This window comes from Bombina bombina, chromosome 4, assembly GCF_027579735.1.
Source record: "Bombina bombina isolate aBomBom1 chromosome 4, aBomBom1.pri, whole genome shotgun sequence".
Classification (NCBI taxonomy): domain Eukaryota; kingdom Metazoa; phylum Chordata; class Amphibia; order Anura; family Bombinatoridae; genus Bombina; species Bombina bombina.
Genome location: NC_069502.1, coordinates 261,838,708 through 261,862,842, shown reverse-complemented (window position 1 = coordinate 261,862,842; position 24,135 = coordinate 261,838,708). Strand labels below are relative to the sequence as shown.

At 37.3% G+C, this 24,135-nt stretch overlaps 1 protein-coding gene across 2 annotated transcripts in view; it reads left to right on the top strand.

The window, feature by feature from the left end:
* IWS1 (interacts with SUPT6H, CTD assembly factor 1) overlaps window positions 1-24,135 on the top strand; it is a 54,224-nt gene that overhangs the window by 400 nt on the left and 29,689 nt on the right. For both annotated transcript variants that reach the window (XM_053709940.1, XM_053709941.1), the window contains exons 2-4: window positions 4,914-5,023; window positions 8,247-10,593; window positions 12,924-13,116. In XM_053709940.1, the coding sequence (XP_053565915.1) occupies window positions 4,914-5,023; window positions 8,247-10,593; window positions 12,924-13,116 (2,650 nt within the window). The remainder of the gene's footprint in view (window positions 1-4,913; window positions 5,024-8,246; window positions 10,594-12,923; window positions 13,117-24,135) is intronic.

Genomic DNA, 24,135 nt, shown 5'->3' with positions numbered 1-24,135 from the left:
TACACTTGGCTTATTGATAGTATAGGGACAGTCTACTTGAACATTTTTGTTTAAAAAAAATATATAATACCTTTTTATTACCCATTCCCCAATATTCCATAACCAACAGTTATATTAATTTACTTTTAACTTTGTGACTACCGTGTTTCTAAGCCTCTGCTGGCTTCCCTCTTATTTCAGTTATTTTGACAGACTTGCATTTTAGCCAATCAGTGCCGACTCATAAATAACTCCAAGGGAGTGAACACAATGTTATCTATATGAGACACATGAACTAGCGCTGTCTAGCTGTGAAAAACTGTCAACATACACTGAGATCAGAGGTGGCCTTCAAGGGCTTAAAAAATAGCATATGAGCCTGCCTAGGTTTAGTTATCAACAAAGAATACCAAGAGAACAAAGCAAATCTGATGATAAAAGTAAATTGGAAAGTTGTTTAAAATTGCATGCCCTATCTGAAACTTGAAAGTTTAATTTTGACTTGACTGTTCCTTTTAAACATTTTTTTCTAAAACCACAACTACCCTTTAAACATGCATGTTATATTATCAAGGACAGAGTTACATGTCAATTTGTCAAAAAGAAAATGTTTTACCCTTATTTTATGGGTGTTAAACTCTGCATTCCATCTCCCCGTAAAATATTTCAACAAGGTAAATGACAGGGCACTGAAAAGTGCTTGTTCCGCTGCCTTTAAAGAGGCTGGAGTGTCTCCATCATTCTTAAAGTGAAGGTCAATGTCGATGAATTAGTGCCAGGTTCTTAATAATCCTATTAAAAACAAGGGCACTTTAATTTAATTTATCAAAATTGATATTTCACTAGTTTTCTTCAAAAACTTACCTTTTAATCCTGATGGCCTCTGCAGCGCTTCCTCCGCCCGTCACAAGCCCTCTTCGCGGGTCCAAAATGACGAATCCAGCTTCCTCCAATTGTGGCGTTGCCTCAGGTCATGATTCCCCCGGGGGGGGGGGGGGGGGCGTGATTGGAGGAAGCAGGATTCGTCATTTCTGACGTATGAAGAGGCTTCCGACAGCTGGGGGAATCGCTGGAGCGGCTGTCAGGATTAAAAGGTACATTTTTGAAGAAAACAAGTGAAATGTCAATTTTGATCCCCTTGTTTTTAATAGGATTATTAAAAACCTGGCACTAATTCAACGAAATTGACCTTCACTTTAAAGGGACAGGAAACCCCAACATTTTCTTTTATGATTTAGATAGAACATACAATTTTAATAAACTTTCCATTTTACTCCTATTATCAAATTTGCTTCATTATCTTGTTATCCTTTGCTGAAGGAACATCTTTGCACTAGATGCAGCTAGCTGAACACATCTAGTTAGCCAATCACAAGAGCCAAATGTGTGTAGGCACCAATCGGCAGCTAGTTCTCACTAGTGTAGGATATGTGTGTATTGTTTTTCAACAAGGGATACCAAGAGAACAGAGCAGATTTGAAAATAGAAGTGAATTTAAAGGGACACTGAACCCAATTTTTTTCTTTCATAATTCAGATTGATCATGCAATTTTAAGCAACTTTCTAATTTACTCCTATTATCAATTTTTCTTTGTTCTCTTTATTTATTTGAAAAGCAATAATGTAAGTTTAGAAGCTGGCCCATTTTTTGTTCACAACTTGGGTTGTCCTTGCTGATTGGACAGCACCAATAAACAAGTGCTGTCCAAAGCTGAACCAAAAATTGGCTGGCTTCTTAACTTAGATGCCTTCTTTTTCAAATAAAGATAGCAAGAGAACTAAGAAAAAATGATAATAGGAGTATATTAGAAAGTTGCTTAAAATTGCATGCTATATCTGAATTATGAAAGAAAAAATTTGGGTTTAGTATCCCTTTAAGTGTCTTAAATTTACATGTTGTATCTGAATCATACAAGTTGAATTTTGAGTTTCCTATCCCTTTAAGGGCCAGAGCATGCACTTTTAAGACTAGTGACACTTTTTTCCTCTGTGTTTTAACCCCCACAAAGGTGCTAAACACGCAGGGTCAGATTTATCTAAAGTTCCGACTACAGGCTCGTATGAGCAAACTTGCAGCCGAGAGGTAAGAAGAAGCAGTTATCAGACCGCTGCTTTGTAACCCTCTTCCCCAACTGCTATTTGGCATATTTCAATTCACCCCCAGAATTTTCCAACCATGGAGATTGAGCAGGTGGAGGCATTGCACACTAGCCATGTGCAGTGATAAATTCTGGGATACTATGCCGGGCAAAGATGTACGCTCCTGTCTGCCGGTCTTGATAAATCTGGCCCATAGTAGTACTGCTCGCGACCCGCAGTGCAATGCTCTTCCTGAATAGAAACTGCCACATAGCAGTGCTAGGCACACAACCCAGCTGTGTAATTAGCAGAGCACTGCTGTCCCAGAGTGGTACTTCTACTATGTATTAAATACATAGAGATGCAGGGTGGCTAGTCTTAAAATGCATGCTCTAACAAATTAGAGCATGTATTTTTTTGTCTGTATTGGCCGTTTAAAGAGTCGTGAAAGTTAAAATTAAACTTTGAGCATGTCATTTTAAGAAACTCTTAATTATCAAACTTATTCTGTTCTCTTGGTATTATTTGTTAAAAACGTATGTATATATGTGCTGCTGCAGGCTTGAACTAACCTGAACCTAGCTGGTGATTGGTGGGTACGCATGTCTCTTGTCATTGGTTTGCCAGATGTGTTCAGCTTGTTAAAGTTGTGCTTTGCTGATCTAAAGCAGATTTTAACTACTTGTTTAATCCATTTGCCGGGTTAAACACACAGCATTTTCTTTTTGCACTTCTATGTCCCTTCAAGTATGGTTACATTTGCCTAGCAAAACAAGTATTGGCGCACATCCAAACACTTAAGTCCACATATTTATATATGCTGCAAAAAATATTTTTCCTTGCTAAATATACTTAAAATTGTTAAATTAAAATTGGGATCATTGTCACACAATATTAACATATATTTATGCTGCAAAAAATTTTTTGCCTGTTAAATTTGCTTTTACATTTTTAAATAAAGTTGGGATCTTAGTCACACAATATGGCCATATTCTGCTAAGCCAGTCACCACTTACAAGGTGTCCCAAAATAGACTGGTCCTAACACTAATCAGTTTAGCTTTGCTGGGCTGAGTCATTCGATTCTAATATTCAAATATATATATATATATATATATATATATATATATATATATACATACATACATACATACATACCACATTCACATTGTCTGGAACACACCTGGGCAGGGTGGTGAGCTTTAACCAAAGGTATTTGGTCAGCTCCCTATTTAAGAAATACAACAACAAGGGGGTTTGGTTAAGCACTCCAAAAAACATTTGCGTAAGCCACAGTGTTTTTTGTTAGCTCAAACCACAAGCTTATTTATATCTGAGCCTAAGTGGGAACAGCAAATGAGAACATAAACAGGGTTTTCAAGGGGTGTATCCCATAACTGCTCTTTTTTGCAAAGTACCATTGTAATCCATGTAACTAAATGAGTGTACATGGTTTTAAAACCTTTCATTTCTGTGTTATATGCTAAGAGTTTGAGGTCCTTTTTAACCTTGTTATTTTTCATTATATATAGATAGGTGACAGTTAGAACTACACTGCCATTCTATGCCATAGTTCCCTGGTTTTATTATCTGCATACAGTAATGCAGTACCAGTACTTTATTTTGTTTTCTTTGCAAATTGCATTTTTATGAAGATCTACACTCATTAGTTCATTTGTTTTGTAAATTAAAGGTTTTAGTTGTGCTTAAAGGGACAGTGCACTGTAAAAACATTTTTATTAATGCATTTTCAATTACTTTTTATACCAGCAGCAGAGTATAGAATGTATGAGAAATTGCATTTTCAGGTTTATTTGTGTATATGAAGTAGATGGTTTTGTGCTTTTAAACCACAGCCTATTACAGTGGTTTGAGTTTCAGTTAAAGGGACAGTCTACACCAGAATTTTTATTGTTTAAAAAGATAGATAATCCCTTTATTACCCATTCCCTAGTTTTGCATAACTAACACAGTTATATAAATTCACTTTTTACCTCTGTGATTACCCTGTATCTAAGCCTCTGCAAACTGCCCCCTTATTTCAGTTCTTTTGACAGACATCCATTTTAGCCTATCGGAGCTGGCTTACTGGAATTCCACGTGCATGAGCATAGTGTTATCTATATGACACACATGAACTAACACTCTCTAGTGGCAACAAACTGTCAAAATGCCCTGAGAGAAGAGGCGGCCTTCAAGGGCTTTGAAATTAGCATATGAACCTCATAGGTTTAGCTTTCAACTAAGAATACCAAGAGATCAAAGTAAAATTGGTGATAAAAGTAAATTGGAAAATTGTTTAAAATTACATTCTCTATCTGAATCATGAAAGTTTATTTTGGACTAGACTGTCCCTTTAATATCATATCCCATTATGTTATCACTTTGTGTACACACACTCGTTTCCTTATCTTATATTTATCTGGAAAACCAAAGCTCAATACTTAGAGCGAAAAATGGAAAATTATCGTTTTATTACTTAACTATCCTACACCCCACTGGCAGTGTAATTTCTTTTGCTAGTTGTGTTTACTCAGGCTATTCAATAGCTGAGACTCCAGTATACAAACTTTTACTATAGGTGGGGATACCACAGGTTAAATCAGCTTTTTCAAATGCCAAAATAGGGGTAAAGGAGCTACTTGTAAATAATTTAATACACTCCAGTAGGTAAAATGGATCATTGAGAACAATTTTTAAGGGGGAGAACATTTTTGGGTGAACTGTCCCTTTAACAGTGCATTGACTTACTGCACTCAGTCTATTTTATTTGAACCCCCTTTCCCCCCCCCCCCCCACACACACACACATAATTCATGATCCCATTATAAGTTCTTGTTTTATTTATTTTATCAGATGATGGTGGTGCAACTCCAGTACAAGATGAGCGGGACTCTGGATCTGATGATGAAGGAAATGCGTTGCAGCATGGATTGGTGAAAGGAAGCCCAGGACACCGATATAAGGTATTTATATATGTTTAAAGGGACTGTGAAGTCACGATTCAGATAGAACATGCCCTTTTAAACAACTTTCTATTTACTTATCTAATTTGCTTCATTATTTTAGTTTCCTTTATTGAAAAAGGATAACTAGGTAGGCTCAGAAGCAGCTAAGCACTACTGGGTGCTAGCTGCTGATTGGTGGCTGCATATATATGCCGGTTGTCACTGGCTAACCTGACGTGTTCAGCTAACTCCCAGTAGTGCATTGATGCTCCTTCAACAAGGGATACCACGAGAATGGCACAAACTTGATAGAAGTACTTTAAAAAGCTGTTTAAAATTGTATCCTCTCTCTTCTGAATCATTAAAGGGACACTGAACCCAATTTTTTTTATTTCATTATTCAGATAGAGCATGACATTTTTAAGCAACTTTCTAATTTTCTCCTATTATCAGTTTTTCTTTGTTCTCTTGCTATCTTTATTTTAAAAGCATGAATATAAATCTTAGCAGTCAGCCCATTTTAGGTTCAGCACCATGGATAACGCTTATTGGAGGCTTACATTTACCCACCAATAAGCAAGCATAACCCAGGTTCTCAACCAAAAATGGGCCGGCTCCTATGCATCACATTCCTGCTTTTTAAATAAAGAAAGCAAGAGAACGAATAAAAATTGATAATAGGAGTAAATTAGAAAGTTGCTTAAAATTGCATGTTCTATATGAATCATGAAAGAAAAAAATTGGGTTTATTGTCCCTTTTAAATAAACCATTTTGTTGTTCATGTCCCTTTAAAGAGATTAAGACAAACAATATATGCCTGTGATTTATTTATTTTTACTTTTAAAATTTACGAATTTTTAATGCCACCTTCAGTCGGTGTTAGTCTGCTTGGAGAACTGGTTATATAGAAGATCATTGCTGGGTTCCTGCAATAGCTTGCTGCCTAAGCACCTAGCAAAGGCATGTTCGCTATGTGTGGTATTCTCCCTTTACACAATAAAAAGCCTATCCTCCTTTTTGTTCCCTTCTTGTAGTTGTAGCCAATATAACAATAAAAATAATGTAGGTAAAGTATTTAGTGTAAATAAGGTCCAATTACATGCTTATAACATACTTTATTAAATGGTATCCTTTGTTGAAAAGCATACCTAGGTAGCCTCAGGAGATGTGAGATGGCTGCTGATTGGTGGCTGCACATATACGCCTCTTATGATTGGCTTACCAATGTGTTCAGCTAGCTCCCAGTAGTGAATTGCTGCTCCTTCAAGAAAAGAAACTTGATAATAGAAGTAAATTGGCAAGTCATTTACACACAGCATATGCTGTATCTAAATCATTAAAAAAGCATTTTGCATTGCATGTCCCTTTTTAAAGACAGTAGTCTTTGTTGTAAGTTTTTGTTTTTATACTTCAGAGGCTTATCACTATCTAGCAACAGGGCTATGGGAGTCTTCATCAGCCAGTGAGCAGTTTGTCTCTAGGGACAGACATACACAAATGTATTTTTTTGTAAAAAAAAAATAAATGTTATGCTTGTGAGGTGTTTCACTGTTCACTGTAAAACAGTGGGCAATCTGCTTATCCAACAGTGAGCAATCAGTCCTTAAAGGGACACTAAACCCACATTTTTTCTTTAATGATTCGGATAGAGCATGCAATTTTAAGCAACTTTCTAATTTACATCTGTTATCAATTTTTCTTCGTTCTCTTGATATCTTTATTTGAAAAAGAAGGCATCTAAGCTAAGGAGCCAGCAAATTTGTGGTTCAGAACCATGGACAGCATTTGTTTATTGGTGCTGTCCAATCAGCAAGGACAACCCAGGTTGTTCACCAAAAATGGGCCGGCATCTAAACTTAAATTCTTGCTGTTCAAATAAACATACCAAGTGAATGAAGAAAATTTGATAATAGGAGTACATTAGAAAGTTGCTTAAAATTGCATGCTGTATCTGAATCACAAAAGAAAAAAAATGGGTACAGTGTCCCTTTAAAGGGATAGGAAAGTCAAAATGAAACTTCCAAGATTGAGATAGAGCATGCAATTTTAAGACACTTTTAAATTCACTTCAATTTTCATTTGTGCTTTGTTCTCTTTGTATCCCTTGTTGAAAAATAATACGCACACACCCCACACTAGTGGCAGCTAGCTGCTGATTGGTGCCTGCACACATTTGTCTCTTGTGATTGGCTAACTAGATGTGTTCAGCTAGCTTACATTAGAGCAATGCTGTTCTTTCAGCACAGGATGACTAGATAATTAAGCAAATTTGGAAGTTGGAAAGTTATTTTAAAATTGTATGTTCTATTCAAATCATAAATTAAAATGTTGGTGTTTCCTGTCCCTTTAAGATACAGTTGCATTTCCTGTTAGCTTTAAAATACAATATGAAAAGGGTATTTCATGTGTAAAGGGGCATTAAACACATTCTGGCTTTGTGTAAATAGTTGTTCTTGTGCTGCAAATTGCCTAACCCAGCTATTTGACTTGCAGCATTTTGAAGACTTAAGTTACAGAGTGAGCTAATTTCAATCTCACTGGAGAAAACAAAAAGCAAAACTTGTTACACAACAGCAAAAGGAGTTCATAAATGGTACTATTTCATAAGCATGAAATACTTTGAGTTTTTTTTTGTCCCATTAGTTATAAAAAATAACTTTGCAATTGCAAGATTTTTTTAGTATCTTGCAATAAATTATATCTATAAAGTGTAATTATATTTTTAATACATTAACACCACTAGTGGCATTCACACAATGCAAAAATAACAGAACAAAATGGTGTTCTGCCATGGGAGGCCTGAGGTGCGCGGCAACTGCTGCAGACAATTAAAGGAACTTTCAGCATGAAGTATTTTATACTTCATGACTGAAAGTCCCCTTTATTTGTAGCACTGGTAAATCCTAGCGTTTCATAAACGGTAGGATTTACCATCACTTTAACACAGGAACAGGAGGAGGAGGGACTTTGACTGCACAGTAACTAATTTTCTTGTTGGAATTGTTCAATCATGATTCTTCTAGATTCTGTTTGATTTTTTTTTTGTATGTGTTTTGTTTCTATTTTTAAAATCATAATATCTGTTAATTGTAAAAATGCCTTTTGAAAACACAATTTTGTAAGAAGTTATTATTAATGTGGTAATTCAATATTTTTTACTCACAAAGTTGGGATTCATTTTTCATATTTGGTTACTAATAATTCTAAAACTATGATTTTGTATTGTTTGTTTTTGTTCAGAATGGAGCAAACAGTGGATCTGATGTGCCTAATGATTCAGATGATGAACACAGAGCTCACAACTCTAGTGATGTGGAGAATGATAGATTTAATCATAATGCTAGTGAATCTGAGACGGAAGAAACTCATCCAGTTGCTTCTGATTCAGAAGATGAACCCATCAAAAAAGGAAGTGATTCTGAAGATGATATCCCCCGAAAACAGGCAGCAAGTGACTCTGAAGATGATGTTCAAGCTAGGCAATCAGCTAGTGACTCTGATGAAGATGTACCTAGAAAGCAGCAAGTTAATAACTCAGAAGATGAGTCTATTAAACATGCAGCCAGCGACTCAGAAGATGAAGCACCAACCAAGCATGCAGCCAGCGACTCAGAAGATGAAGCGCCAGCCAAGCGTGCAGCCAGCGACTCAGAAGATGAAGCGCCAGCCAAGCGTGCAGCCAGCGACTCAGAAGATGAAGCACCGACCAAGCACGCAGCCAGCGACTCAGAAGATGAAGCACCGACCAAGCACGCAGCCAGCGACTCAGAAGATGAAGCACCGACGAAGCACGCAGCCAGCGACTCAGAAGATGAAGCTCCGACCAAGCACGCAGCCAGCGACTCAGAAGATGAAGCGCCGGCCAATCACGCAGCCAGCGACTCAGAAGATGAAGCGCCAGCCAAGCGAGTAGCTAGCGACTCAGAAGATGAAGCGCCAGCCAAGGGAGTAGCTAGCGACTCAGAAGATGAAGCGCCAGCCAAGCGAGTAGCTAGCGACTCAGAAGATGAAGCGCCAGCCAAGCGAGTAGCCAGTGACTCAGAAGATGAAGCGCCAGCCAGGCGAGTAGCTAGCGACTCAGAAGATGAAGCGCCAGCCAAGCGAGTAGCCAGCGACTCAGAAGATGAAGCGCCAGCCAGGCGAGTAGCCAGCGACTCAGAAGATGAAGCGCCAGCCAGGCGAGTAGCCAGCGACTCAGAAGATGAAGCGCCAGCCAAGCAAGTAGCCAGCGACTCAGAAGATGAAGCACCAGCCAAGCAAATAGCCAGCGACTCAGAAGATGAAGCCCCAGCTAAGCGTGTATCCAGCGACTCAGAAGATGAAGCGCCAGCTAAGCCAGTAGCCAGCGACTCAGAAGATGAAGCACCAGCAAAGCCAGTAGCCAGCGACTCAGAAGATGAAGCGCCAGCCAAGCAAGCGGCCAGCGACTCAGAGGATGAAGCGCCAGCAAAAAATAAGACCGACTCTGAAGAGGAAACTCCTGCCAATCGATCAGTAGCTGACTCGGATGATGACACACCCACTAAACGTGTGGTTAGTGATTCTGAAGATGAGACTCCTAAGCGCAGAGCTCCAAAAAAACATGCAGCTAGTGACTCTGAGGATGAAGTTCCTCCAGAGAAGGAAGCTTCCAAAAAACCTGGAATAAGTGACTCTGAAGATAAGGCTCCTCCAAAGAAGAGAGCTCAAAAAAAACGTAGAGGCTCTGAAGATGATAAAGGTCCTTCCAAGAAAGGAGCTTCCAAAAAACGTGTGGTAAGTGACTCTGACTCCGAAGAAGAGACTCGACCAAAGAGGAAGCCTAGAAAAAAACGTGCAGCCAGTGACACTGATAACAAAGCTCCTCCAAAGAGAAAAGCTTCAAAAAAACATGGTGCAAGTGACTCTGAAGATGAGGCTCCTCAACGAGCAATGTCCAAAAAAACAGTAGCAAGTGAGTCTGAAGATGAGGCTCCTCAACGAGCAAAGTCCAAAAAAACAGTAGCAAGTGAGTCTGAAGATGAGGCTCCTCAACGAGCAAAGTCCAAAAAAACAGTAGCAAGTGAGTCTGAAGATGAAGCTCCTCAACAAGCAAAGTCCAAAAAAACAGTAGCAAGTGAGTCTGAAGATGAGGCTCCTCAACGAGCAAAGTCCAAAAAAACAGTAGCAAGTGAGTCTGAAGATGAGGCTCCTCAACGAGCAAAGTCCAAAAAAACAGTAGCAAGTGAGTCTGAAGATGAAGCTCCTCAACAAGCAAAGTCCAAAAAAACAGTAGCAAGTGACTCTGAAGATGAAGCTCCATCTAAACCTGTGGCCAGTGACTCCGAGGATGAAACACCAGCAAATGACGCAGCAAATAACTCTGAGGATGAATTTCCCAGAATGACTAGAAAACTTGTGTCTTCTGATGAAAGTGATGATGAAGACAAGAGAAAATCTAATATGAAGAAAAGAAAGAAACCTTCACGACACAGTTCAGATAGTGAAGATAGTGGGCATGAAGACAGCAAAAAACAGAAAGCTTCAGAAAGTGATGGAGAGAAAGTGGTAAAGAGGAAAGCAACTATCTTGTCTGATAGTGAAGAAGAGGATGCAGCCGACAAACCAGGTATTGCTCATTTAAAGAGATACCGAAACCCACCATTTTTCTTTTGTGATTCAGAGAAGCATGTCATTTTAAACCACTTTCTAATTTACTTCTTTTAGCAATTTTCTTTGTTCTTTTGGCATCTTTTGCTGAAAAGCAGGGGTGTAAGCCCAGGAGCTTGCCCATTTCTGGAGCACTATATGGTAGCAGTTTTTCACGATTGTTATCCATTTGCAAGAGCACAAGATGGCAGAACTATTTCCTGCTATGTAGTGCTCCACATGCCTACCTAGATATATCTTCAACACAAAATATCATGGGAACAAAGCAAATTTGATAACAGAATAAAAATGGAACCTTTTTTTTTATTTAAATTGTACGTTGTCTGAATCACTATAGAAAATGTTTGGGTTTCATATCCTTTTAAGTAATATACTATAGCACTTTTGCTAAAAATGTAGGTAATTGTGTAGCAGGGCTGCTAGAATGTTATAATAATGCCAAGATACATGCTCATAAGATCATCTGTGTAAGGGACATTAAAGATTTTAAAATTTATAAAAGTTGTTTTTTCCTTTTTGAAAATGTCTGTCTGTTTCTGTGCTGTTACCTTTTTTTATGTTTGTTTTTATACTTCAGAGGTATGTAACGACCTTTCAACAGGGCTATGGGAGTCTTCATCAGCCAGTGAGAAGTTTGCTCTAGGGATAGACATGCACTGTCTGTCAGTTTTAAAGGGACGTTAAACACCAAATAAATGCTAACTGTGTTCTGCACTTTCACTTCTAACAGGAACTGAAAAGTTCACAATTTCAGAATGGAATTACAGGAAAATGGGACAAAATAAATAGTGAACGTATAGTGCCGAGTTTGAGAGAGATAGTGAGCAAAAAAGAAAATGTTTGTATTATATGCTTGTGAGCTGTGTCACTGTCCACCAATAAATCAGTTTGAGACCTGCCTATTCACCAGTGACCAATCAATCCTTAAAAGTACATGAAACCCCAACATTTTCTTTCATGCTTCGGATAAAGCTCACCATTTTAAACAACTTTCTAATTTACTTTTATTATCTAATTTGCTTAGTTCTCTTGGCATTCTTTGTTGAAAAGCATACTTAGGTAGGCGCTGGAGCTGTGAGCCAACTGCTGATTTGTGGCTGGCTGCACATATATTTATATTTGTATCCACCAATTAGCAAGTGCTACCCAGCTACTGAACCAAAAATGGACCAGTCCCTAAACTTTACATTCCTGCTTTTCAAATAAAGATAGCAAGAGAACGAAGAAAAATTGACAATTTGAAAGTTGCTTAAAAGTGCTTGCTCTATCTGAATTGTGAAAGGAAAAAAATGTTGGTTTCATAGCCCTTTAAGAAACACAAATGCACTACTGAGAGCTAACTGAACCGCCAATCACAAGAGACAATTGTGTGCAGGCACCAATCACCAGCTAGCTCCTACTAATGCAAGAGATGTACGTATTCTTTTTCAACGATAAATACGAAGATAACAAAGTAAATTTCAATATAGAAGTTAATTTAAAGTGAAGGTCAATTCTGATGAATCGGTGCCCGATTTTCAATAATCCTATTTAAGACAAGGGCACTTTAATTAATCAAAATCGACATTTCACTCGTTATATTCAAATACTTACTACAGCCTCTGCAGCGCTTCCTCCGCCCGTCGCAAGCCCTCTTCGTGGGTCCAAAATGAAGAATCCGGCATCCTCCAATCACAGCGTTGCCTCAGGCCAAGATTCCCCGGGGTAGAAACAGTGATTGGAGAAAGCCGGATTCGTCATTTCTGACGTATGAAGAAGCTTCCGACTGCCAGGGAAATCGCTGGAGCAGCTGTAAAGATTAAAAGGTAAGTATTTGAAGAAAACGAGGGAAATGTCAATTTTGATTAATTAAAGTGCCCTTGTTTTTAATAGGATTATTAAAAAACGGGCACCAATTCATCAGAATTGACCTTCACTTTAAGTGTCTTAAAATAGCGTGCACTATCTGAATCATGCAAGTTTAATTTTGACTTTCCTATCCCTTTAAGCAATTTATCCACAAAGTTTAGACTTGAGTTCATGTTTTTTAAATCAAGGAAAGAAGACGTGCTTTAAGCATTTTTTTATATTTTTATTTAAATAACAATCAGAATTATAACTCTTCTACTTAATATTTTTATTTTATTATTTATAAGGAGTGTCCATAATTGCAGCAATTACAACACATCTGGTAACTGACACATTAATGTACTGATTGATGTTTGACCTTGCTTAATAAAAATCCTTTTACCTGACTGGTGACTAAGTGATATTTTTCTAACCTATCTCATCTTGACCTTGTTCACCCAGTCACCAAAAAGAGTCGAATCCGCTCAGGTGGGGAAGAGTCTGATAGTGAAGCAGAATCTATAAAACTCCAGCAGAAGAGGAAATCTATGTCTTCTGACAGTGAAGAGGAAGAAGGGTCAAAGGAAAAGGAAGAATCGAAGGAAAGTGGGGACAAAATTTTTGCAAGTGACAGTGACTCTGGAAATGAGGAAGAGTAAGTAAGAATTTGCAGTCTGTCTCGTTCTGTGACCAATCAGAAATCAAATGTTTATTAGTTCCTGCACTAACCTAAGCAATTCACTTTCAGCTTTAATTGTGTCCTAATCAAGTTTCTTCAGTTCCTGCTTTTATTCTATGCAGCGGATTAGCACCTTTTCTATTAATTAGTGAAATGTGGAAAAATGTAGAAAGTGGTAAAACTGCAGAGGCCTTTTTTAGTAAATTTTTGCAGTTTTGTACCGTGTTACAAACTGGGATTTTAAACCTAAATTATTTCTTTTATGATAATGTACCCACAGTGCTGAACCTAAAATGGGTCAGATCCTAAGCTTTACATTCCTGCTTTTTAAATAAAGATAGCAAAAGAACGAAGAAACATTACCTAGGTATCTCTTCAGCACAGAATACCATGGGAATTAAGCAAATGTGATAATAGAAGTATATTGGAAACTTTTTTTAAATGGGATTCTCTGTCTGTTTTAAAGGGACATGGTTGCATGACCCAGATATTTTGATAACAGGAGTTATCTCCACCCCCAATCTCTCTATAACTGTTGACAACTCCATCAATACCCCTACCCCACATGCCCAATGTCTTGGAGTCACACTTGACTCAGATCTTTCTTACACTCCTCACATTCAGTCCTTGGCTAAATCCTGCCGCTTCTACCTTTTTAAAAACACCTCTAAAATTAGACATGTCCTTACACAAGACACAACTAAGATAATTTTTTTTTTTTTTTTTTACTTTTTATTGAGGTTAAAGGCAAAGTACATCGTAATTTAAGCATGTCAAATCATATATAGAAACAATTAGAGGGAATCACAACATTCATTTCGTTGAGAATACAAAATCGTGTCTAGAGCCTCGCCATAAAAAATAGAAAAAGAAAAATAACTCCAGACATATAAAAACTATACTTAACCTCATATTTTCTAGTTTTTTTTTTCCTAACTGTAAATATGCTAAACATATGTATAAGCTTATTATGTAGCGTGGAAAATACGCTATACCTGAATTAGTGAAATAAAAGGACATCGTATCTCTTATCCTGCTACAGGTATTATATGATCATTCCTGTTACATTAATGAAGTAATGTTTTGTTCTATTTTGTTGCGTATAAAGAAAAGAGGACTTGTCGTTACATGCAGTCTAGGTATATATATATATATATATATATATATATATATATATATATATATATATATATATATATATATACCTGTATACATTTGAAGAAGGGGGAAGAGAGAAGGAAAAAAAAAAAAAAAAACAATCATAATATAATATCCTACCCCTCTCCTTCTCCCAACCTCCTACCAGATATCCAGTAGAACTATTTCCGAGTTTCTAAATGGGAAGATCAGTTGATCTATTTCGTTAGGAGGAAATATTTTAATAAATTTTGACCACTTGTTAAAAAAAAGTGTTATTTCTTGATCTGAGTTTAAATCTGTTACTAACTGCTCGATTACGTATTGTTTTTTGAGATAATTTTTGACTTCCGAGATTGTTGGGGGGGAAATTATTTTTCCATTTTTTAAGAATTAAGTTTCTAGCCGCTAATATGGCTAAATTAATTATCTTGAGTTCTTTTAAGGGTAGCTTCTCCTGCATTAGAAAAAGTATAATGTTTAAGGAAAATATAAAGGGAGATACCTTAAGTGTTCTTAGTAGCCAATGTTGCAGTTTCAACCAAAATTGCTGTATTTTGGGACATGCCCATATCATGTGGATTAAATTTGCGGCTAAGTAATTGCATTTTGGGCAGCTGTTAAATTTTTTGTTATGCCATCTAAATCCTTTTTCTGGAGTATAATATGTATGATATATCAATTTAATGTGTGATTCTCTCCACGTTTCTGCTAATGTTGTACTAAATAATATTGATAGGCAGCGTGGTATTTGCAGGCTCTGAATCGTGTTATCTAAGGTAAGGGAGGTCCATTTCTGAGCTATATGTTCAAGATTAGCCTCCCCCTTATCTGATGTCAGGAGTGAGTACCATGTAGATATGGAGAGATGGCCTGCCTTGACCACAATTGGCCAGTTATCTAATGTTTTCCATGTCCATTTCCACAAAAAATTTCTTACTAACTGTTGAGTATAGTGTCTGGCTTGCAGATATGCAAAAAAGTCCTTATTATTTAACTCAAATTCTTGTTTTAGTTCCTCAAAGGATTTGATATTTTTTGCTGCTACATTGATAAATTGTGATACCAGATAGAGACCCTTACTACGCCAGTTCCTAAAAATGGGGGATTGTATACCTTCCTGAAATTCCGGGTTTCCTAAAAAAAAATTGAAATTTAGGAATCGATATATCCAATTCAACCCGTTTGCCAATTTTTTTCCAAGCTTGAATTATTATATATATGGATTTAAATAACTTTACCTGCTTAGGAATTACGTTGTAAGGTAGATGTATCAGTGCTATAGGTAAAAAAGGGTGGATCATATTATGTTCTAGCTTATTATCTGTAAAGTGATCCATCTCTGTAATCCATCCCACTGCGATTCGGGCAAGAAAAACTAAATTATATGCTTGTAAATCTGGAAATGCCAAACCTGCATATTGTTTGTGGAGTGATAATTTGGAAAGAGATATTCTTGGTTTTTTAGATTGCCATAAAAAATGTCTAGCTGCCATGTTAAATTTTTTGATATCGCATGATCTCAAGAGAATGGGCAGATTTTGTAATAGAGCATTTTCGGCAGAAGTACCATCTTAAAAAGTGCGACACGTCCTGATATGGACAGGGGCAAGTTTTGCCAGTTCCTCATGTGTGTAATGATCTGAAGAAGCATTGGGGTAATGTTTAAGGAATACCATTCCCTAGGATCTACAGAAATCTTGATCCCGAGATATCTAAATGAATCTGTCACTGTTTTAAAAGGGGTTTCTGTTAAGGAATGTTCTGTTTTCCTTAACCAAAGTAATTCGGATTTAAGTTTATTGACCTTATACCCAGAGACTTTACCAAATGCCTCAATTATTTTGATGAGCTTTGGGATATTTGAGGAAGTATTTGAAATATATAGTAAAAGATCATCTGCGTACAATGCCAATTTCGTTACATTCCCTTGGATTTTTATACCCTCAAGTTGTTGCCTTATTTTAATGGCTAGCGGTTCGATTGCTATATTAAAAAGCAGAGGTGATTGGGGGCACCCCTGCCGGGTGCCTCTGTTTAATTTAATTATATCTGATTTTAATGCCATTGACAATTAACCTAGTGGATGAATGGAGGCATAATTTATTGGTTAGACTTAAGAAATTCCCCTTGAACCCAAATTGTTGCATGGAATCTAGTAGGTAGTTATGGTTAACACTATCAAATGCTTTTTCGGCATCAATGGCCAGCACTGCTGCATCAGGGTAATCTTTTAATGCACTACTATCAGTGTTTTTGAAATAATCAATGGTCAAAAGTAATTGTCTGATTTTTGCTGCTGAACTACGGTTAGAAAGAAACCCTGCTTGATCCTTATGTATAATTTCAGCTAGCCCTTCTTGGAGTCTTTTTGCTAGGATGGAGGTGAATAATTTATAGTCGGTATTTAAGAGGGCGATTGGTCTATACGATTCTTTTTTATTTTTATCTTTACCTGGTTTAAGAATGAGTATTGTCTGTGACGCCACAAAATTAGGGGGAATCTGAGTGTTCTCCTTATAAAAATTGTTAAATAATTTTGTTAAGTGTGGGAGAAAAGTTGATGCTAAATTTTTATAGATTTCATTTGGGAGGAAATCTGAGCCTGGAGCTTTATCTAGTTTTAAAGCGTGTATAGCTTGATTTACTTCTGATTCCAAAATAGGGGAGTTAATTTTGAGATTAAATTCTGGGCTAATCTTTAATAGAGTCATACCTTCCCAAAAATTTTCCTGATATTCTATCCCCATATTGGAAGAGGAATAAATTGCTTTATAGTATTTATAGAAAGACTCAGAGATTTCTTCGGGATGAGTAGTTAATTTCTCATAGGCTAATATGGATTCAATTACCGTTGAGCTTTTAGAGTTTTTTATTAATTTTGCTAGTAGCTTACCCAACTTGTTACCAAATTTATATAGCTGTGCTCTGTATTTTAATTCTGATTGTGTTGTATGCGAGATTAGAAACGTGTCACGTTCCTTCTTTGTTTCAATGTATCTTTTCCAATTATCATTTGTGGAGGAATTTAAATATCTATTGTATGCATTTGTTACCGCTGCTGTAATTTCCCTCTCTTTTAACTTAATCTTCTTTTTAAATCTAGCAGTGTAAGCAATTATCTCCCCTCTTAATATTGCTTTTGCGGCTTCCCATACTATCGAGAAATTATCAATTGAGTCTGTGTTAAAGTGAATGTAAAGTGCGCATCCTGACTAACGTTACCCTTAATGTCTATGAAAAATAAATAGTAGTTTCATTCATCGTATTTCAATTTTTTGGTTATATAGCTTTTATTTTTATTTTTTACCTTGTCTCTAGTTATTTGGATCCTCCACCCGGCACGCGCGCCTACTTATTCTCAGTTTGATTGATGTCCTAATAACCAATCAAGTCTCTAACCACAGGGGGACCCACCCCCTTACACTGACGTAACTACTCCTTTCTGCGCCTGCGTTCTTATGTTCACTGACGTTTTACTTTTACAAGCGTGCACATTTCGCGCATGCGCAGTAGTTTTATTTTACGGAGCCCTGTCATTTCTGAATTACTGTACCGCTCGGTAAGTAAATCAGTAACAGGGCTCCGTATTCTATAATGTCAGCTTATTTTGCAAACCGATATTGCTTAAATTCATATTTCTTCACATCATACCTTAAAAGTTTAGTTTCAAGATACACTTACAATCAATGTGTATTTTATTTTTAAATGGTGTTATAACGGGCTGGGGTAGCAGATCGTTTCCTTCACTTCTCAACGATAGTATTCATTGAATGTATTGATTCAATGAATACTATGGTTGATTGACAGCATTTCACGCATGCGCAATTGGAAATGAAAATGGGAGCGCGCATTGACGAGATGTAAACAGCGGGTGGGACCGCTGTATACGTGAGATGGCTCAAAACAAGGAAGTGAACTGTGGGAGGAGCAGGTACAGTGAATCGTCGATATTTCGAGTAAGAAATAAACAACATATTACAAATTTTTGGAAAAATGTATAGTGGCGGTTAGGTTAATATCATGATTGCCTACAGGAATATGTGTTCAAAACAAGGAAAATTGACAATCACTTTAAATTGAAAATACTCCTCTAGCTTAGATTTAAGTCAGTTTCTAAAATTCAAGTTCTTTATTTAAATATTTTGGATATACAAAACCTCTTGCTTGTGCTTGATTATTTATACTTAGAGTATCTAACTGTATAGGGGCATGATCGGAGATACAGATTTCGGATACTGAGGCTTTCACTCCAGATTTATATAAACTATCATTTATTAAAAATAGGTCAATCCTAGATAATGATTTGAAGGCTTTAGAGTAACAAGTATATCCTCTAGTATCCAGATTCTGTGATCTCCAAATGTCTCTGAGTGCAAGATTAGAAAAAATAGACTTAAATATTTTAGTTTCTAGATTATCTTTTTTTTGTTTTTTTGTAATGTGTGCCTCGTCTTAACCTATCCAGTGGATATTGAGGTGCCATATTGAAATCACCTGCCAAGATTAGATGTCCTTCTGTCACCTGCAAAATTTTGGTTTGAAGAATGTCCCAAAAATTAGTATCAATTACATTTGGTGCGTATACATTACAAATGGTGTATATCATATTAGCAATTTTTAATTTAAGGATTATATATATCTACTTTCTGGATCTTTAATAGATAGCATTACCTCATATTTTAACTCTTTCCCTAGCAAAATGGCCACCCCATTATTTCTCTTTACAGATGGGGTAAAGAATACTTCTGCTACCCATGAAGATTTTAACTTAAAGGGACAGTACACTGTAAAATTGTTTTTCCATAAATGTATTTTCAATGACTTGTTATACCAACTGCAGAGTATAAAATATTTGAGAAATTGCATTTTCGGGTTTATTTGTGTATCTGAAGTAGCTGGTTTTGTGCTTTGAAACCACAGCCTATTACAATGGGTTGAGCTTCAGGTAATATCAGATCTCATTATGTTATCACTTTTATGTACACAGACTTGCTTCCTTATCTTATATTTGTCTGGAACACCAAAGCTCAATACATAGAGAGAACAATGGAAAATTATCATTTTATTACTTAACTATCATACCCCCACTCAGGGTGTAATCTCTTCTGCTGGCTGTGTTTACTTAGGCTTGTCAATAGCATATACGCCAGTATCAAAACTTTCAGTATAGGTTGGGAAACCACAAGCTAAATTAGCTATTTCAAATGCTGAAATATGAGTAAAGGAGCTACTTACCAATTTAATACACTCTAGCAGGTAAAAAAGGATCATTGGGAATAATTTAAAGGGGAGAAAGTTTTTTGGTGAACTGTCCCTTTAATAGACTCTACAGTGTTTAAATGAGTTTCTTGTAGGAGGGCGATTGTTGTGTTAAATTTTTTAAGGTGTGTCAATATTGTTTTGCGTTTTATAGGGAAAGTTATGCCTCCTACGTTCCAGGAGGTGAACCTAATAGAGTTTTTCATGTTATTTTGATTAATTTATAAAAAGAAAAAAAGAAGAAATGGGGGTGGGAGGAGTGGGGGGGAGAAAAAACAAAAAACAAAAAAAAAACCATAATTAAAAAAATAATTTATAATAGTCTGCTTCCCTAGTTTAAAAGTTTGGAAATCCCTATAGCTTATTGTTTTGCCAGCCATTTTTGTTAGTTCAGCAAGGCCATTAAGTTGTCATGTTAACTTGTTATTATTTAATTCCATGCTCCGCAAGTTTCCTCTCTGCTTCTGAGGCTGAATCAAAGAGGAAAGTGCGGCCCCCAAGCAACAATTTAAGCTTGGCTGGATATATGACGGTGGCCTTCCATCCTGCATTAATCATTTTCCCACACACTGGGGAGAGTTCCCTTCGTTTTCTGGACGTTTCAGCAGAGAAATCCTGGAAGAGCAAGACCTTAACATCGTTATGAAATATTGGTTGATTTTTACGATAAAATTGTAAATACAATTCTTTATCTTGATAATTAAGAAATCTTGCAATGATTGGTCTTGGTCTAACAGGATCCCCCATGCTGTCTCCTAGTCTCCCCAGTCTGTGTACTCTCAATAATAATTGGTGCTTGAGGTGAGGGAATCTTTAATAATTGTGGTAAAGTGTGTGTCATTAACTTCCTGAGATCTTCGGGTTGGTTGGATTCTGGGATTCCAATAATTCTTAAATTGTTTCGTCTAGATCTGTTTTCCAATTCATCTAGTTTATTTTGAATTTTAATTAAATCATTTTGAGTACTCTCTAGCTTTGGTAAGGCTATATTTGTCACATCCTCCAGGTCTGAAATCCTCTGTTCAGCTTCTTGGAGTCTATTAGAGAATTGCCTTACTTCCGTTGTTAAGGTTATTATATCTTGCTTAATTTCTGATTTTAATGATTCAAATTTAGGTGTAATTGCCTCTAAAATACTAGAAACTAGAAGTTGTGTTTCTTGAGCTGTTTTAGGGCTTTGAGTGGTTGTACTATTACTTTCAGAATGACTTTCTGCTAAAGTTTCAGTGGAATTTTTTATTTCTACGTTCCCTGTGTTTGGTTGCCATATCTGGTTTGATTTTGTTTGTGACAGAAGGTGAAGTGATGAATTTATCCATGTACGTAGTGATAAGGGAAAAAAAAAAAAAAAAAAAGAGTGAGTTATTTAATTCAATTGTGAGGATGGAAGAGAGTGTTTAGGGTGATAGTGATAGACCAAGAGAGGAATGAGGGAGAGAAGAAAAAGAGAAAAAAAAAAGGAAAAAAAACAGGGGAAAAAAATTTTATGCACTAAAAACTGTGATTTTATTTTCTTATGTGCTTAGGACCAGAGTATGGCTCTTAATAAGTTTCAATTAAGGATAATCTCTAATTGTTCTGATATCGGGTGTATGCTTTGTCAGGGAGTTCCACTATGTTAAGTTTGACTCATTAACCTCAAACTCCTTCGCGGTGTACAGAGATAAGCAGTACCTTTTATCTAGATACTAATATTTAAATATAGAACAACTTCTAATTCAACCAACTCTTCTAACCTGATTAGATATGTCAGTTAAACTTCTAATTTTCAGTGATTCCTACTAGGAACATTCAAACAATAACAACTCTTAAGTTTAGGTCTTTCCTGCATTAGAATATTCCCTTAATGGTCTCAGTGATTAATATATAGAAATACAGTTAAGTTTGTGAGTTTATAGACATGAACTATTTAACATTTAACAACATTTAGATAGTCCATGCTGATTCAATCAATTCAATTTTAACCTCTGATCTAAATTTTCAAGATCTAAGATTCTAACAACTTTCTAGAGATAGTTAATACATTTCCAATTAAAAAGTCCTCTTAGTTACTTAATGGTGGCAAGTAACAGGTAATGCTATGAATACACAATAATTATCGTTACTTTAAACAGAACAAACAAAACAAAATAGTTCTCTAACTAGACTGATTTAGACAGGTTCTTTCCCGTTAGTTAACTATGAGGGGTGTCAGTCCAAGGATCCCCTTTTATGTGTCTCTGCAATTATTAACCCCTATCTGGTGGCTAAGGTTAGCTCCAACAATGTCCAGCACTCACCCCACCAGCGACTCTGTTCCGGTAGGATGCCTCTGCAGCCCCTCTGTTTCCTGGATTAACACAGACTGCCACGGGCTGACAATAACATTTATGTCTTTAACTTCTGCCTTTTATCGAGCGGTGCAGGGTGAGATTGTGCTGGTATATTTATCTGTGTGGGGGCGTTAGATCCAGGCCCGCTCCAATTGCCCGGAGTCTCCGATACCTTCACTTTGTAGTTTCTTGAGGATTTGGCCCCTTGGAGACTCTGTTGCGCTGCAACGTTGCCTCCCCCTCGCAGCACCGGTGGGGGGGAGGAGATGTAGAGACAGCCGTGGATACTGATCCTCCGTCAATCCGCTCCTGCTGCCGGTCCCACACTATTCACCTCCAAGCACTTGTCTCAGTCAAGGGGTCCTCCGGTTACTTTCAGGATACTTGTTCCCTGCTAGAGATCCGGTGAGATTGTTTATTTAGACCAGTTAGTTCTCTGACCTTATCTCAGTGTACTTAATAACGGGTGTATGCTTGTATGATTTCACAGCTGACTTCCTTTCCACATATTTATTCATGCGGTTTTTAGAGATGAGCTTTATCTGCTTTCAGGTTTTGTTAAGCATATATTGTATTTATCGGCTTGCAGGTCCTCTTGGTGTTTGGCTATCTACCCCCCTCACGCTGCATCGGAGGGAGGGGGGACTGCCGACGTTGTTATATCTTTCTCTCAGATGTTTGTACAGGTTGCTCTTTGTACAGAGCCGATCCTGGAGATTTTAAAGCGCTGTGTGGTTCCTCCGGGCTTAAGAAAGACCAAGCCGGCTGCAAAGTCTTTTTCCTCTGTCAGTAAGGAATCCAGCGCGAGAACTCCGCCAATGGATTAACTGCAGGGGATAGAAGCGTGCACACCTTGCACACCTTGCGCACCTGAACCTGAGTGCAAGCTCCTCCTCCGGAACCACCCACAACTAAGATTTTAATCCACTCTCTCATCCTTTCCCGCCTCGATTACTGCAACTCTGTCCTCTCTGGTCTCCCCAGCTGCCGCCTAGCTCCTTTACAATCCATAATGAATGCCTCTGCCAGACTCATCTTCCTTACACGTTGCTCTTCTGCTACCCCTCTCTGCCAATCCCTTCACTGGCTTTCTCTTGCCTCCAGGATTAAACACAAGATTCTCACTCTGACATACAAAGCCCTCAACTGCACTGCTCCACCCTATATCTCAGACCTTGTCTCCAGATACTCTCCCTCCCGTCTTTCGCTCTGCTCATGACCACCTACTCTCCTCCTCTCTTGTTACCTCCTCACACTCCCGCTTACAGGACTTCTCCAGACTGGCCCCCATCTTGTGGAACTCTCTACCTTGCTCCACAAGACTCTCCCCTAGTTTTGAAAACTTCAAGCACTCCCCAAAGACTCTAATGTTCAGGGATGCATACAACCTACACTAACCTTTCTTTATACAGTTTCCTCCCCTTGAACCCACTTAGCATGTAAGCCTAAGAGCCATGCTGTTTGTAGATCACCTTCTTTAGAGCTGACTACAACAGTGCGACTCTTGGCAGGGCCCTCTACCCGTCTGATCCCTATAAATGTTTCCTTGTATTCCACCTATGTTTATAGCGCTGCAAGATCTGTTGGCGCTTTACAAATAACCAATAAAAATAATTAGAAACTTTTTACAACAAATTGTATGTTCTGACTTAATTCTAATATTTGTTTTATTTCACTAAAACAATAACATTTATTTTTAGTGCTTGTCCCTCCCTCCTCACACTTAGGTCCTTTTGCAGATCTATTCCACTCCAAACAGTCTTTTTATTCATTGAGCTTCTTGAAATTTAGTATGGGTTAATTCTGGGTACATCGATTTGCATTGGAGCAATGGCATTAATGGGACAGTAAAGTCAAAATTTTAAACTTTCATGATTCAGAAATAATATGCAATTTTCCAATTCACTTATCTAATTTGCTTCATTCTCTTGGTATCCATTATTGAAAAGCATACATAGGTAGGCCCAGAATCAATACACTACTGTGAGCCTGATGCTCGTCACTGTCTCACCCAATGTATTTAGCTAGGCCCCATAGATTTTTTTTTTTTTTTTCCTTTTTTAAAAAGCATTTTATTAAAGAAAAATCCTTTTTAAATTAAATTAAAAATCTGATATCTTAATTTCTCCAACATAGGTGTGTCTGGTCCACGGCGTCATCCTTACTTGTGGGATATTATCCTCCCCAACAGGAAATGGCAAAGAGCCCAGCAAAGCTGGTCACATGATCCCTCCTAGGCTCCGCCTTCCCCAGTCATTCTCTTTGCCGTTGCACAGGCAACATC